The sequence below is a fragment of the Pteronotus mesoamericanus genome, unplaced genomic scaffold, assembly GCF_021234165.1.
Source record: "Pteronotus mesoamericanus isolate MK-2021 breed Mesoamerican mustached bat unplaced genomic scaffold, CSHL_Meso_final scaffold_85, whole genome shotgun sequence".
Lineage (NCBI taxonomy): Eukaryota > Metazoa > Chordata > Mammalia > Chiroptera > Mormoopidae > Pteronotus > Pteronotus mesoamericanus.
Genome location: NW_026555329.1, coordinates 39,518,304 through 39,536,234, shown reverse-complemented (window position 1 = coordinate 39,536,234; position 17,931 = coordinate 39,518,304). Strand labels below are relative to the sequence as shown.

Below are 17,931 nucleotides of genomic sequence, written 5' to 3'. Positions count from 1 at the left end.
GTCTGATGTAAGCATTGCTACCCCTGCTTTTGTTTCTTGCCCATTTGCTTGGAATATTTTTTTCTATCCCTTTACTTTCCATCTGTGTAGGTCCGTTGTTCTAATGTGGGTCTCTTGTAGGCAACATATGTGTGCGTCATGTTTACTTATCCATTCAGCTATCCTGTGTCTTTTGATTGGGGCATTTAATCCATTTACATTGAGAGTTATTATTGATAGAAACTTACTCATTTTTTCTCTTTGTACCTTTGTTTCTCTCTTTCTCTTTTCCTTCATCTTCTTAAACCAGTCCCTTTAGCATATCTTGTAGTGCTGATTTGGTGGAGACGTATTCTTTTAGCCTTCTTTTGTCCGGGAAACTCCTTATTTCACCTTGCATTTTAATTGAGAGCCTTGCTGGGTAGAGCAGCCTTGGTCATAGGCCTTTGCTTTTCATTAGTTGGAATATTTCTTGCTATTTTCTTCTGGCTTGTCGTGTTTCAGTCGAGAAGTCAGCTGCTAGCTGTACCAGGGCTCCTTTATATGTTATTACTTCTTTCTCCCTTGCTGCCTTAGGATTCTCTATATGTCTTTGATATTTGTCATTTTAATGATGATGTGTCTTGGAGTGAGCCTCATTGGGTTCCTCTTGAATGGGGCCCTCTGTACTTCCTGGACCAGTGAGGTCTTTTCTCTCCTCAAATTGGGGAAATATTCCATCATTACGTTTTCGAGGAGGTTCTCTATCCCTTGCTCCCCTTCTTCTCCTTCTGGTGTCCTTATTATGCAGATATTAATTGCGTTTCACGTTGTCCTGCATTTCTCTGAATTCCTCTTCCATTCTTTTTGAGTCGTTTTTACATTTCTTGTTCTTCTGGGAGTTTTTTTTCTACCTTGTCTTCCAGCTCGCTGTTTCGATCCTCTGCTTCATCTAGCCTGCTTTTGATTCCTTCTACTGTGTTCTTCAATTCAGAGATTGTATTCTTCATTTCCCTTTGTGTCTTCTTCATTGTTTCTGTGTCCTTTCCCAGGTTGATATAGTTTGCCATAAGATCCCGATAGTTTCCCTGAAGTTTCTCATAGTTATCTTTGAGGTGGCTGAGCTCATTGAGCTTCTTTAGAGCCATTGTTTTCAATTCCATATCTGATAGTTCACTTGCCTTTATTTCATTTAGCTCTCTTTGTGGGGATTCCTCCTTTCCCCTCATTTGGGGGTAACTTCTTTTCCTTCCCATTATTTGTGAGAGTCCTTTTTTTTTTTTTTTTTTTTTTTTTTTTGCCTCTGCTTCAATTGATATGTTTAGATTTCCTGACTTTGTTAATTATACTTCTATGGTAGTAGGCGGGTCTTTTTATTTATTTATTTTCTTTTTTTTCTGGTTCTGTCTCTGATGATGTCAGTTGTTGACCCTGTCTGAACTTGGGCCGTTTGTTTGAGCCTTTCAGGAATCTCCTGTCTGTGTCTGTCTCCTGCAATTTGTCAATCTGGTCACTCTGCCCTCATCTATCAGGCTTAGGCACCACAGGGCAGAGCAGTGTCTCCTGATGGTGGGACTCTCTTGTCCTTATAGGCTGCTGTCACTTGGGAGTGGTCCACCTGAGCATGATGGAGAACGTGGACTGGAGGCGTCAGCACCGGCATCCTCCCTCCGCCCCCCGCCCCACTACTCCCTTAGTTCTCTCCCCAGCGCCTCATTCTCCAGTCTCTCCTCAAGTCTCCAGGCATCTCTGTGTCCCCTTTAACCAGGGGTCCACTATCTCTGCAGGCAGCTCTGCACTCAGCACCAAGGCCAGTACGGAAGTCCTGTCCCTGCTGGACTGTCCTGAGGGCAGGGCTATTATTTCCTTTCTCACTGTTGCCTCTTTGCGGCATGGTCTGCCTGCTCAAAATGGAGACTACTGAACGGAGGAGTCAGCTCCGGGACTCCCTGGTTACTCCTCCAGTTCTTTCCCCAATGCCTCTGTCTCCAGTGTCTCCTGGAGGGTTTCTCGGCATCTCTGTGACTCCTTTGGCCAGGGGTCCCCTATTTCTGCGGACCGCGTTGTAGTTGCGCGCCGGCCCACTCCTGCACTCCGGCACTTGGCAGTTTAAGACCAGCTATTGTCTGCTCTCCGGCTTCTGCCTCTTTGGGGGTGTCGTCTGCCTGCGCAAAATGGAGAGGACTAAGTCGGGAAGGAGTTAGCTCCCGGAATCCCTGGCTGCTCCTCCAGTTCTTTCCCCAACGCCTCTGTCTCTAGTCCCTCCTCAAAGGTCTGCAGGCAGCTCTGTGTCCCCTTTGGCCAGCGATCCTCTATTTCTTGCAGCCACTCTGCACTCAGGACCCCAGCCCACGCACATGCAAGCTCTGGGCGGAGCGTACAGAAGGCAGGTTTATTGATTCACTTATGCCTGAGCCAGTTGGTACGCTCCGATGGTTCCTTACCAGTCTTTCCTCAGGCACCAGCCCACTCTCCTGCCACCTCTACCTAGAGATCAAGGAAGGCAGCTGCCACTGCAGATATTTGCGTTGGCCCTTTAAATGTCTCTTTGCGTCTCCAGCCACCTGTCTCTGGCAGAAAGCACCCCAAGCTTTTCACCATTGCGTTTTGTCTGTGTTTTTCTGGTTTCAGATCCTGTAGTCTAGGGGTCCCTTTTATGATTCAGACCCTGTTCTCAGAGGGATACAACTGGCCGTTTCAATGTCCCTCTGGTGCTGGTGCCTGTGGGCGCCCAGCCCACCCTCTAGAGCCTCCACCGCACTTCTCACCCATTAGGATGTGTGAAAGTTGATTATACTCTCTGTCCTCTCACTCTGTCGTTCCATTGTTTTCCAGGTGATTTCTCCACTATTTAGTCGCAATTCCAGTTTGGTCTTGTGAGGAGGTCCGCGTGACTCCCATTCACTCCTCTCCCATCTTCCGTACCAAAAAAAAAAAATCCATTTTTTATAAGACATAAGAAAATTGCATAGTGTTTCCACATTGCTGCTCCCTGTATATTTTTTCTTAATATTTTTTGCAAAACAATGCAAATAATTTAAAAGTTATTTAGATGTAGACTTCAAACAGAAGTTATATTTTAAAGCCAGTGTCTCTTTTCTATATGTTTCTCTTTTTTATTACTTTTCAGTTATCCGAGTAAAAATTATCAGAGCATCTTTTTACTAGAGGTACATATAATTGTTTTCTAAACAGAATTGTTGCAAAGCTAAAGCAAAGCAGGTTACAAACATAGCCTATGATTTTCTTGATTTTTGCCCTTCTTAAATGCAGGATAGACTATCTAATCACTGATGAGCTCTTGTACTGCCTGGTATTTAAGCTTAGTTTGGATTGAAATTTATACTTTTCAATTTGAGATTAAAATTCCTTCTTTTTTGTTGAAGTATTTTAAACCTGTACAAATATTTGTGTATGTGTGTAATACATACAGTAACATTCTTAGACATCAATCTCAAGAAATTTAACAGATACACTAATATTATTTAATGTATAATTCATATTCAACATTTTTAGTTGTTTCCCCAAATATTTCTATAGTTATTTTTCCCCCAACTTAAACCAATATAGCGTTATGCTTATTGGTTATCTTGGTCTCTTTACTCTCTTACAATCAAAAACCCCACTGACTTCTTTGTCTTTTATGGCATTAACATGTTTCGAGAGCCCCACAATCTGTATTTGTCTGGATTTATCTGATTGTGCCTTCATGATTACATACAGAGTAAACAAACTGGTAAAATGGTGATGTGTATTCCTCATTGCATTATATCAGGAAGCACCAAAATTATGTTAGTCTGTCTCATAATTGCTGATGCTAAATGAAATCACTTTGTTACTGTGGTGTATGCCAGATTGCTCCTTCTAAAAGTACTCTCTTTTTTTTGTAATTAGTAATTTGTGGCACATATTTTGAGACCATGTGAATATCCTGTTTCCTGTAACATTTCTCCCAGTGTTTTAGTATTCAATGATAATCTTTCTCTCAATTATTTGACTAGTAGTTTCAAAATGGTGAGTTTTTTCTAATTTATCATTTCATCTGCACTTATTAACTGACTCTCTTCTTTAAACAGCAATTCCCATCCTTTTAAACATGATTTTTTTTACTATGAACTCATCAATTATTAGTGTTTTAAAATCCATTATGATCAGTACTATTTCGGATGGCCAAATGTTCCCAGCTTTATTTTCTGCAAGCCCCTGTTTGTCAAGTTCTTATGTCCTTGGATATATCTCCATCTAACTTTGAACATTTCTTTGCTTCCTGCAAAAGCATGTATTACCTTCACATTCTATGTTCACTGCTCCAGATTTGGAATCACTCTTTTTCTTCAATAGACCCCGGTTTCTTTTATTGGGAAATGGTGCATGTGAATCAAAATGTGGGCACTAGGTATGCTCGTATCTCGAGTCATTGTCTTTCTGTTCTTTTAGTGGACAGAACTGAAAAATACTTCTAATCCCTTTCATATATTTGTATATTTATTCTATTTACAGTGAGAACCTTCATTTGCTCTATTTTAAAATACACCTAAACAAGTTTCAGGATTACTGTGTCAGTACAATATCCAGCAACAAATCTATTATGTATAGCATTTCTTTGTAATTCTCTTTGCCCCCTAAAACAGATCTTACTAAAGTCAGTGTTCTATAATTAAAATTTACTAGAATTTCCCTGGCCAAGTAGCTCAGTTGATCGAAGCATTGTTCTGTACACCGAAAGAGTGCAGGTTTGATCCCTGATCAGGGCGCATACCTAGTTTACAAGTTTGATCCCCAGTTGGAGCATGAATGGGAGGCAACCGATCAGTGTTTCTGTCTGTCTGTCTCTCTGTCTCTCTCCACCCTCCAAGTCAATGAACATAGCCTCGAGTGCAGATTAAAAAAAAAATTTACTTGAATCTTTTGTTCTGTGGTTTTGCATTAGCAATTTGAAGTAAAATTAGTTTTGTTTCTGATTTGTTTGAATTTAGTTTTAATTTTAAAGTTGCTTTTTCATTCTTTTAAAATTCAAATTTATTTTGAAATATCTAAAATATTTATGTAGCTCACAAAGATTTACCACTTCTATTCTTATTGCTTTCATCTGGGTACTACATTCTACCACTTCCACTTCCCCTTTTAGGAAACCATTTTCAGTAGAGTAGTAGTAGTATCCTTTCTACGTATGTGCATGCAACAGAGAGGAGGGTGGAAAGAGAGACATGTGGATTTTGTCTCACTTATTTATGCATTCACTCATTGCTTCTTATATGTGCTTTGACCATCGAACCCACAACCTTGGCATAACAGGGTGATACTGTAACCAACTGATCTATCTACCCATCCAGGGCCTCCCTTTCTTTATTAAACACAAAAGGCTAAGATTCTCTCTTATATTACTCATAAGAAGTTATTTTTAAAAGAAGAAACTCCTAATTTTTTAGCTTTTTATAATAACATACAGTTGTTACAATTGGAAATTTTATTTTTATGTTTCTTTGTCACTCCTATGAACAGGGGGACCTGGACGATCTACTATGCCAACCCCAGGAAACACTGCCGCCTTTCGTGCTTCCCTCTGGACCAATATGGAGAAGCTTGTGGATCATATTTGTACTGTTTGTGGACAGGTAGATATTTTAGAGAGTGAAAAGAACATAAATTACGGATTAACTCCTGGGCATTTCAAGTTATGTGACCTTGGGCAGGTTTCTTAAAATCTCTGAGCATTCAAAATAACTAAATTTAGTTGATTATCATGTATGGAAAGGCTCTGGCAAAATGCCATTTCCCTTCCCTTGCTTTTTCAGGTACCTACTCTTCATACTTATTTCATTTGAAAATACCCAATTACGTACATTTTCCCTCTCTCCCCCTTTTTAGGTACAACATCTACAAAAAATATTAGCCAAGAAGAGAGATCCTGTTTCTCACATTTGTTTCATTGAAGAAATAGTTAAGGTAGGTTTAAGTGAAAATATTTTTGTCTCTTCATTGAAGAATGCAAGAAGATAATGAGTCAGTGTTGCTTGTGTTTCTATCTTACAGAGAGGCTACATGTCAAAGAGCTATAAAATTAGTATATTTCTTGAAAACCACAAATATTTTTTTGCAATATATGTATAAACACATTTGTTTATTGAGTAGCTTCTTGTGTAATACTAGTTATAGACTAATTTCTGAAATGCATATAGTAATTTCCCTTTTCCTTTAATATAAATGATTAATTATAAATGTCTTTTAAAGTCCCACTAGAGAATAAGATGAAACTTTTTGGTAAATAAGAGATTTAATTAGCAGTTCTTATAATGTCTTATAAAGTCTTCACTGAAGATGGTAGGATCCTTTCAGTTGTAAATTTCTCATAAACAGGACATTGCTATATTCATGTTCCAAATTCTGAAATCTCCCTCCTCTTATGCACCAATCTGCTAGCCTCATGAGCAATAAGGTTTCATTCTGTGCATAGGAAACCCTGACTCTACATTTCATTCATTCAATTTGATATGTTTTTGATAATGATTAATAGAATGACTGATTATTCATTATTAAATATTAACAACTGGGGCTCCAAAGAAAAAATTTCTCTAAGGTTCTAGTGTCATGGTCACTGGGAGTGTTCACAGAACTTAGCAGATGGTCATGCTTGCGCCAGTGATTTATTATAGTAAAAGTATATGAAGCAAAATTAGCAGGAGGAAAATGTGCATATGATGAAGTCCAGAGGAAGCCAGGCACAAGCTTCCAAGGGTCCCCTCCCACTGGAGTTAGACAGGACACTTCATTCGTTAGCCAATAAGTTGTGACATCATTCAAGAAATGTCTTCCAGGAAAGCTTGTTTTGAAGCTGGCAGTCCAGGGATTTCATCAGAGGTCAGTGCCTGGCACGTACCAAAATAGTAGACCCAGAGAAAAGCAGGTGTTCAGCATAAACCACATTATTTGTACTAACACTTTATATTCAGTGAACACTCCTATCAGAGAATCATGGGGACCCTCTCAAAACGCAAGTTTTGATGCTAGGCAAGGATCAGAGTGTTAGCAGGTATTTTTAACTATAGCAGTCTAACTTGCTATGTTAACTTTTTCTGCACATATACTTAATACGTTAGTACATACCTTCTTACGTTACCCTGCTTCGTGTTTGGCTTTTAATTGTGTGAAAGAAACAATAAGATGCTTTTGGCAATTTGTGTAGTTATTAGTTTTTTACATTTACGAGTAGATGGGATTACTAATATTGGGTGTTCATTTTTATAGGCAAACTACTTACTGTACATGAAGTGTTACCATTCATTTCTTCTGATTTTGATCATCCTTCTACCCAAATAAATTAATTTAATCTTTATATGAGATGTCTTCGTTTTAAGCTCTTACTGGTTAATCTTTTGTATATTTTTTGTTTGTTTTTAATAGTTTACTTAATATTCTACCAACAACGTGTGAACAACTATAAGGAAACCATTTTAAGAATATCTAAAAAAATTAAAAAAAGGAAAAGTGCCATTTAAAGAGACTTATGTGTGCAATATTATTTCATTGAGCAGAGTTTCAACATTAAAAACATATTAATTCTCATCAGGGTTAAGTTGTTACAGTGAATGGACACTGGCAACTTACGTGGTCAGGTTTTAAATGCATGTATTGAATTATTACCAATTAAAAAGGATCAGTAGAAATAGGAATATATGATTTCATCTCATTGACCCTTTTCATTTACTTTCAAAATTTCTTATTTAATAAAATAAAATAAAGACTGCTTTTTCAAATACTGTTCTAAAGCTATTTAAGTTTATAGTCATATATAACGCACACATATTTATATTTACATGTAAATTTTAAAGTAAATTTCCAGCTGATATTTTTTTCTTTTAGGGTATATTTATGAAATAAGAAATAGTTCCTTTTGGAATTCTGTGTACTTAACTATATTATGAAAAGATCAGTCTTTTGTTAAAAGTCTAAAATTACTTTTGACCCTCCATGTGTACTTAGCTTTATAAGAAACTGTCTTCCAACATGGCTGTAACATTTTTGCACTGCCATTAGCAAAGAAACAGGTTTTGCTGTTGCTTGGGAATTCCAGGGCAAGGAAAATATCTGTTATATATTACAAAGATAGCACATAAATTTCACTATATTTACTATAATTTCTTTAAAATAGTCTTCATTTACAAAGCTATAAACAAGTATTTTTGCTAAATATAAACTACCATGGAACATTATTTAGTTAAAATATTATCAATGGCAGTAAAACCTTTTTAAAAAGCATCAGATTTTTAGAATGATTTGAGGCCTTTAAACCTATGAATGTTCTTTTAAAAAACCAAAAATGTGTAACTAATTCATGATAAAACAATATTAGAATTATGCTATGTGCTTTCTACAATGCCTGTTTAGAAATTAAATCTTTTTTTCCTAGGGAGATTATTTCTAGTGAATATCTTTTTTAATTGAAATTTACATAGATTTTTAAAATATTTATGTGTTAAGTTTTTGTAAGAAGTCTGTATTTTTAAGTTCATTAAAAGCTAAACTAATAGGTAGTTTCTCCTTCATTTATAATATGGAATATAAACAAAGTTACACAATTAATTTCATGTCAGTAGGAAAATTAAGAATCCATTTCCCAGCTTGCTTTGTTTTTGAACCATTTGATTTTAATGCTTCTGTAATTCACTGTAAACTCTGATGGAATTTCTGTATTTGATTTCTTTTTGCCAACTTGTTTTTTTTTATAAGAAATGTATTTTGCATATTCTTTTGTTAAATAATTTTTGTAATTATTATCTTTTTATTATCAGTACCTATGGATTCTTAAGAAAAAATTGTTTAATTTTTACAGCAGCTGGAGGTTTATAAAAATTGAGCAGGAAGTACATGTGTTAATTAGGTTATCATAATATCCATTATTCATTATGCAGACCTCACAGAACTGTTCAATGCAATGAACTTACTCTAGTGTAAACTATGGACTTCAGTTAATAATAATTAATTAATTAATAATGGTTCATCTGTTGTAACAAGTGTACCGCACCAATGCAAGATGCATAGTGTAAATGCACAGTGTCATGTATCCACCATTATAATATACAAAATAGGTTCACTAGCTTCACTTCCTGAGAAATCCCTTATGCTGTACCAATTCATTCTTCTCCCACTTCTTTCTTTAACTCCTAATAACCACTCATCTTTTTACTGTCTTTATTGGTTTGCTTTTTTCAGAATGTCATATAACCAGTACCATATAGTAGGTAGCCTTTTCAGACTGGTTTATTTCACTTAGTAATTTATATTAAGGCTCCTTATTGTGTTTTTGTGGGTTGATTGCTCAGTTCTTTTTATTATTGAGTAATACTCCTCTGTGTGGACGTACCTTGTTTGTTATCTATTCACTTACTGAAGGACATCTTGTAGCTTCCATTTTTATGACTAAAACTGCTATAAACATTCATATGCAAGTTTTTCTGTGGAAATAAATTGTCAACAGACTTGAGTAAATACTGAGGAATAAGCTTGTTGGGTCATATTGTTAGACCACATTTCGCTTTGTAAGAAATCACCAAACTGACTTTCAATATTGATGTATCATTTTACATTCCCACTAGCAAAGAAGTAGAATTGTTGCTCTGCATCCTCATCCAGCATTTGATATTGTCAGTGTTTTAGATTTTAGTTATTTTAATAGGTGTGTATTGGTGATATCTCATTGTTTCAACTTCTATTTCCCTATAGATTTTTAAAATGTTAATTTATGGAAAAATACCTTCATTAGTTGAGGGCCTAAGACTTTATCCATAGGAATAAAGTCCTGCCATCCTTGTTATTTAATAATATTTATATGTTATAGTTAATCCAGGTGCTTAAAATGTGTTAAAATATTCTGAAATAACTTTGTAAGATTAAGTAAATTTTTTTTAGCATTTGGAAAGCCAAATCTTAAAGGTCTCCTTTCTGAATACCTATTTAAATAGTGCCAAAGGCAAGATAGTACAGTGAACTGGGGCCTTGTGCCTTGGTATAGACGGAGCTAAGCATTTTGCTATCGATTATGCAACCATGGGTAGGTTCTGTAATCTTTCAGAACATCAAATACCAAATGAGGATGGTAATACTGCCTATTAAACTCTGGCATTCTGAGGGAAAATGAGATAAAGTAGACTTAATTCAAAGATTGGCTCATTAACTTGCTATCATAATTATTTCAATATTTTGTTTTTAAACCTTGAAATTTTTATCTAGGTATATTAAACTTACCATGTGCTAGATAATGTAGAATCCTGCCATGAGAGAAAGTCAGTTTTGACCCTGCCTGGGTAGCTCAGTTGGTTAGAGCATTGTCCCAACACGCCAAGGGTACCTGCAGGAATCAACCAATGACTATATCAGTAAGTGGAACAACAAATCAAGTCTCTCTTGTTCTCTCTTTCTAGCTTTCTCTCTCTCTAAAATCAATTTTAAAAAACAAAAAGTTTTGTTTAACAGTTCTAGTAACATGCTATGCATGCACGTTAATTCATTCAGAGTATCAGAAATTTAAGAAATGATGCTTCCTTAAATAAGACAGTATCAAGGATTTACTATGAACGTGTCCCAGTTGTATGTCTCACTTTACTAAGGAATCATGGGATTAAGATCTAACCTTTATTAATTTTGCAGCCATAAAAACAATGAAAATTATTTTCCTTAGTTCTGGTCTGCGAGGTCTTGTCAGAATTGTTAAAGTCATTTATACTCTTTTATTGGCCAAAAAAAAGTTTACTTTAAAAACTTTTCTTTTGAAATTAATATTGCCAAGTCTGCCTTAATGTTTGCAAGATATTTTATTCCAGATGACAGAGAGTACATATTAGTAGTATTCAGAGGCTAATCTTAAGAACATTCGAGAAGAGAAAAAAGTTTCACCTGATGATAGTTTCTGTGATGTTTTATTAGTTCAGAAGGTCTTGCAGTAGATGTTCATCACGTTATAAAGAACACATCACAGCATAAAGGGGGCACACACGGGTTGGGTATAGAATAGAACTGGACCGATTATACTGGCTATAAAAAACTTGGGAATATAATTTAAATGTACTTTTTCAAAGCTTTTCCTTTGTTAAAATAACTAATTTTGCTTCTGCTTAATTTAATAAATACCTTGTAAACTTGTAAAATTAGCTTGTTATTTTCATGCCTATTAATTAGTTTGAAAAGACACATTCATACCTATTCATCAAATTAATTATTTATGATATTTAAATATGGAATATACTTTTTTCCTCTTTCTATACTGTATTATCTATAGTTTACTTGAATGAATAAACAGTTTGATTTTAAATTGGTATTTTAGACTTTTTTAGATATCAAAAATTTAATTTTATCTTTTAAAACCCGTCGAGTTATAGTATTACTATATAATCATCAATATTATTTAATACTTTGAAAGTGGATGAAGAAAATTATTGACAAATTATTCAGGATCCACATAGCTGAAAACAGGTTTTAGATTCTTGTCTGTGGAATTAAGCCAGTTTAGCTGTATGTGGGAGTATAGATATGATACTTTCATTTTCTAAGCCAGTAATTTTTGTCATTGAACAGAATCTTGTAATCGCGTGTAGGAAGTATTAGGCTAAATTTGGAATGTGTTCAGCATTTTGAGCAGCTATAGTATTAATTAGAATTTTAACTTTGAAATTTAATGTTTTTTTCTTTTTTTATTATGAAAAATGATTTCATAATAGCACTAGAGACTTAGAGAAATTTTAGGATACCCAAATGTGAAATCTTTAATTTTATAAGAAAAATGTTTAGTTTAGCTGTGGTATCTCATTTGATTTTAAAAAATCAAGTAGCAATAGCTAGTTAAATACTTAAGTTAAATATTGTCTACAAAAACCCGTACTATAAAGGTTAGAAGATTTATACTTTTACTGATATAGGGTCATATATTCTTAAGGGTCTTCTCACTGCAATACAAACAAATTCTAAATAAATTAGAAAAGCATAATTTTTAAAGCACCATTGGGCCTGCAGAAGGTAAGAGAATCTCTGAGGTATATACATACACAGATAAACATATGCATATACGAAAGCAGATAAAATAGTTGAAATTGTAGTGGCGATTTGTGAGCTATAAGTCATTGCATTAGCTGTAGTTGTCCTACCTGTCCCAGGATTACGTGTTCATGTGAGTGATGGGATCAGTCCGGTAAACTCTGGGGCTCTGAAAAGCTGGAAGAGTAAAGCAGACAGTTTGCAAAGCTGCAGCTGTGACAGTGGGTAACATGGTCCTCAGTTTGCATCTTTCACTCCCACAAGAAACAAACGTGGATTGTCTGGGGAGGGGAGCATTTCTAGTGTCAGCCATTAGAATTCTCCACACATGAAGGTCAGCCAAATATGAGCTCACAATAAAAAATCACCAGTCCTATAAATAAACTAGAAGATGGTACTGAGAATCAACAGGAAAAATAAAGACAATGCAGGAGAGATTTTAGACTGCTGAAGAATTTTTAAAGGACACTATGGACTTGAGCGTTTAGAGTCATCTGGTAAAAACTTAAAATACCTCTATATGATATATTTAAAAAATAAAGAATGGAATAAAAAATGAGAAACAAATTACTGTTCAAAAGGCCATTTAGATATAAAAAAGAGCCAAACAGAACATTCAGAAATTAAAAATAAATGTACTGAAATAAAAAAAATTTAGCAAATATTTTAAACAGATATTACACGAAGCCAAAGAATGAATTAGCAGCCTGGAAGATAGAATTGATTACATTATCCAGGGTGTAGCATAAAGACAATGGTATGGAAAATATGAGAGGGTAAAATTTATGAAGTATTAAATGAGGTTTTAGTATACAATTAGTTTGAAAAGAAAAGTCAGCAAACAATTAAAAAAAGAAAAGACATATTATCATCTCAGTACTTGCAGGAAAACCATTTTAAAAATCCAACATCCATTCTTGATAAGAACTTTCAGCAAACTAGTAATAGAAGGGAGCTTTCTAATCCTGGTAACAAGGCACTTATGAACAATGAACAGGTAAAAGCATACATAATAAAGAAGACTGGCTGCTCCTCCCCCTAAATTAGGGAGAAAACAAGATTTTTTTCAGCTCTCATTTATTCTACTAACATTGTCCTAGTTAGTACAATGAACAAGAAAAAGAAATAGAAGACTTCCAGCTTGGAAAGGGGAAAGTAAAATGGTCTTTATTTGCAGATGACATGATCATCTATGGAAATAATTTGATGGAATCTACAAGAAAGTGACTAGAACTAATAAGTGATATTTTGCAAGATGATAGAATACATCTACAAAAGTCAGTTATACTTCTATGTATAATTAGTAATGTATAATTGAGAACTGAAATTTAATAATTCCATATTCAGTAATACCAAAGAATAAGAAACACATGGAAATAAATCTGTTAAGAGAGGAACAACACCTGTCCCCTGAAAACTGTAAATATTGTTGAGGAAAAATAATGAAGAACAAAATAAGCAGAGAGAGATATCTTATTTATGAGTTGACAGATTCATTGTAGTTCAGATACCCATTCTTTAAGTGATCTGTAATCTCAACAAGTGTTTTGGAGCAATTAACAAACTGATTCCAAAATTTGAATAGAAATACAAAGAACCTAGAAAGTCCAATGTAACTTTGAAAAAAGAAAAGCAAAACTGAAGAGCTAACAATACCTGATTTCAAGATTTATTATAAAGTTACAGTATTTAAGCCCTGGCTGGGTTGTTCAGTTGGTTGGAGTGTCAGCAGGTACACCAAAAGGTTGTGGTGGGTTCGATTGCCGATCAGGGCACATACCTAGGTTGCGGTTCAATCCCTGGTCCGGGAAGTACAGGAGGCAACCAATCAATGTTTCTCTCTCACATTGAGATATAGATATATATATATATAGATAGATATATATATACACACACACACACACACATATACACACACACATATGTGTGTGTGTGTGTGTATCTCTCTCCCTTTCTCTCTAAAATCAACAAACATATCATAGGATGAGGATTTAAAAAAACTACAGTATTTAAGAAAGTGTGGGGTTAACATAAAAGATAGAGACCGTTGATTCAGAATAGAGTCCAGAAAATACTCACCTATGAATAACTGACCTAAAACAAATAGCAAAGGTAATGCAGTGGTGACATAATAGTTTTTTTAGCAAATAGTGGTAAAACATTTGGATACCCAAATGTAAAACCTAATAATCTAAAACTTATACAAGAAACAGAATAAAGCTTTGAGAACATGGGGTAGGCAAAGATTTCTTATATGCAACCCAAAGCTCTCTTCATGAAAGAAAAAAATACTTTAATATTTTGGACTTATTAAAAGTTAAGAATTTGTGCTCTCCAAAATACTCCAGTGAGGGAATACAAGGCATAGACTAGGAAAAAAATATTTGCAAATCACATATCTAATAATGGATTTATGTCTAAAAAATTCTCAAAACTCAATAGGAAAACAAAAAAATGAGTTTAAAAAATAGATTAAAAATTTGAGTACACGCTTTAGAGTAGATGTAAAATAAACAAAATTTAAAATAATTCACCATACCAACTGTTGTTGGTGAGGATATGGAGCAACTGTTACCCTTACATACTTCTGATGGGAAATGTAAAATTGTACAAACATTTTAAAAGACAGTTGGATGGTTTACTAAAAAGCCATACATGTAGCACGTGCCTCAGTAATATACCACTAGGTATTAATCCAACAGAAATGAAAGGCTATATCAATATAGAGACTTGAGTACAAATATCCATAGCTGTCTTCTCCCTGTGTCTTCACATTGACTTCCTTCTGTATGTTTTTGTGTTCATATTTTCTCTTCTTATGAGGATACCAGTCACAAGATTAAGGTCTACTCTAATTACCCCATTTTAATTTAATTACTTTTTTTGAAGACCTTATCTCCACATATGGTCAGGTATGGGAGGTTAGGGCTTCAAAATATGAATTTTGTGGGAATAGAATTCAGTCTATAAAGTATTATGTTGATGGCAATGAAAATGGAGGTAAGTGGACTGATTTGAGAATTTTTCAGGAGATAAAATTAACAAATCTGAATGACAGATTAGAGATCATGCAATGGAAAAGAAGGTATCAAGGATGACACCACTGGTTTTGGTTTGACAAGGATTCTTAATCTGGTAATAACTTCATTTGAGACCATAAAGTGAGAAACACATCTGATTGGAAAGATGATGAGCTCGGTATTCAAGTGCTCATGTAACATCCAAATGAAGATTTCAGTTAGGCAATTTAATATGTGGTTCTGGAGCTCAGAAGAGAGGCCCATGCTAGAGACATAAAATTTGGTAGACATCCATAGATGGCAATCAAAGCCATGATAATAGGTAAGGTTTGCTATAGAGAAAAAGGAAATACACTTAGAGTCCGAATAAAATACATCTTATGGAATTCACATAAAACTCTTGTTTTCCAAATTGGTAGATATATTTTGACTGGAAAAAGATAGTTATAATTTCTGTCTCTACATTTTAAAAGTCTTATCCTTTAAACTGTTTTTGTATGTTTTATATTTTACATATTACTGTGGGACTTTTTGTATATAATTTTGAAACAAGCATATATTAGAGAGTGAATTAAAAATATTTTACATTTAATGAGTTTCAGAAACACTGTAACAGAGAAGGCAGTAAGGAGTAAGTATCTCAAGACGGGGATGAATCCCAAGCAAGTGTGGCGAGGGAAGCCAAGGGAGCAGTTTTATGGAGAATGTGGTTCATACTAAATCCTATTTGCCTGATACTGTATTTAAAATATCAGTACACCCTCCATTCTTAATAGGGTCAGTATAAACCCCAAGGGGGAGAAGTAGCTCTGTTTTTAAGGGGAGCGGGCAGTATAAAAAATCTTAGATATTACAGTGTTTGTGGCCTCCAGAGTGCAACCCTACAAAATCCTATTCCTTACTTATTTTTTTTGGGGGGGGGAGGGTTAGGTAGAAACTAAATGAAATATAAGGTTAAAGTAATTAAGTACAATTATATGATTTTATAATATATACACATGTAATTAATTATTTAATTTTCTCTTTGGAGGGCCATAATGAAAAGAAAGGTTGAGAAACACTACAATAAACTATATGGAAAGGGTTTTGAAACCCTTTAACATTGTAGTTTCACAGTGGTCTTTAGGGAGGAGTCTGGGATAAGGGATTTGAGTTTGGAGAGGAAAAACTTAAAATTTTTTTACCATATGTATTTCAGTATTGAATCTTTTATAGCAAGAATTTATTCTTCTGTTTAGGATTACATTAAATTATCTAAATTATTTTAAAGATTTAAAAAGAATACAGGAAGCATCACATTTAATTATATGACCCAGATAACCTCTGTTAACATTTTATCTATGGTTTTTTAATTTAACTGAATACATTTTAACAAGTCCCATCTGTTCTACCTTCAAACCGCACCTGAAATCTGACTACTTTTCACTATCTCCCTCTACCACCTTAATCTAAGCATCCTGTTTAAAAAAAAAATAATTTATTTTTAGAGAGGAGGGAAGGAGAAGGAGCTGGAGAAAAACATCAATGTGTGGTTGCCACTCAGGTACCCTCTACTGGGGACTTGGCCCACAACCCCAGCATGTGCCCTGACTGGGAATCGAACCAGCGACCCTTTGGTTCACAGGCCAGCACACAGTCCACTGAGCCACAGCAGTCAGGGTGCATCTCCTTTTTTTTTTTAAACAAAATGTGTACCATAAATATGTTCAAAGAGACATAAAGAATATACATATAATAAAAGCCTACATTTTTATTTTAACAAATTCTTTTGGGTGTGTAGGCTCTCTCATTTTGCTCTGTAGTGCTCATCTTGCAATCTCTACTGAATTTCTTTGTCTTCCTTCTTTTGTATTCAGGCACAGCAAAGTGTTTCTCCCTGAAGGCTATTTTTCAGCAAAGAGAATTTAATTTCTTTGCCTTGTATTTGCTTCACCAGGATCCCTTTGCTTTGAATCCAGAAAATGATTGAGTTAATTTAAAATTCATATCTAGCTGGTTTCTTTGATCAAGGCCGCAGGCTTTCTTATTTACATGATCGCTGCACAGAGACCTCAAGTGTCAACTTTTTGCTTAATCTTCTCCCTGCCTCCTGCTGACTTCCTCTCTTTAAGCACCCTGACAGAAGCTCTTTCTCTGAGCTGATCCTCATCTCCACCTTTCATCACAAAGGTAGAGGTAGACTCTCTTTTCCTTTTCTCAGACTTATCCTTCTGCTTTGTTGTTCATTCTGTATTTGGGTTGGCCAAAAAGTTCATTTGGTTTTTTCTCTAAGATGGCTCTAGTAGCACTTAGTTTTCTTTAACTTCATGTGAAACAATTTTGTTAGATTGTATTGTGACAGCTGTCATGTCAGCGTGCATTTTTAAAAAACCTAATTAAAATTGGTGAATTTTTGTGTAGCCATTTTAATATTGAAGATGGAAGAAAATGCATGTTTTTGACATATTATGCTTTATTATTTCAAGAAGGGTAAAAACGCAAGTGAAACAAAAAAAAATTTGTGCAGTGTATGGAGAAGGTTCTGTGACTGAGCGAATATGTCAAAAGTGGTTTGTGAAATTTCATGCTAGAGATTTCTCTCTGAATGATGCTCCAGTTGAAATTGAGAGTGATCAAATCAAGACAGTAATTGAGAAAAATCAACTTATACTCTGTGGGAGATAGCCGACCTACTCAAAATATCCAAATCAAGAAAGATATTGGTGAAAATGAAAAATATGTCTTTATTTTATGGAAGGAACTAAACGGCCCTAACTGGTGTAGCTCAGTGGATTGAATACCAGCCTGCAAACCAAAGGATCGCTGGTTTGATTCCCAGTTAGGGCACATGCCTAGGTTGCAGGCCAGGCCCCCAGTAGAGGCATCCACACATTGATGTTTCTCCTTCTCCCTCTCTTCCCCTCTCTCTAAAAATAAATAAGTAAAATCT

At 34.9% G+C, this 17,931-nt stretch overlaps 1 protein-coding gene across 1 annotated transcript in view; it reads left to right on the top strand.

The window, feature by feature from the left end:
- COG5 (component of oligomeric golgi complex 5) overlaps positions 1-17,931 on the top strand; it is a 338,428-nt gene that overhangs the window by 203,006 nt on the left and 117,491 nt on the right. The window contains exons 9-10 of the mRNA XM_054564649.1: positions 5,461-5,573; positions 5,827-5,904. Of these exons, the coding sequence (XP_054420624.1) occupies positions 5,461-5,573; positions 5,827-5,904 (191 nt within the window). The remainder of the gene's footprint in view (positions 1-5,460; positions 5,574-5,826; positions 5,905-17,931) is intronic.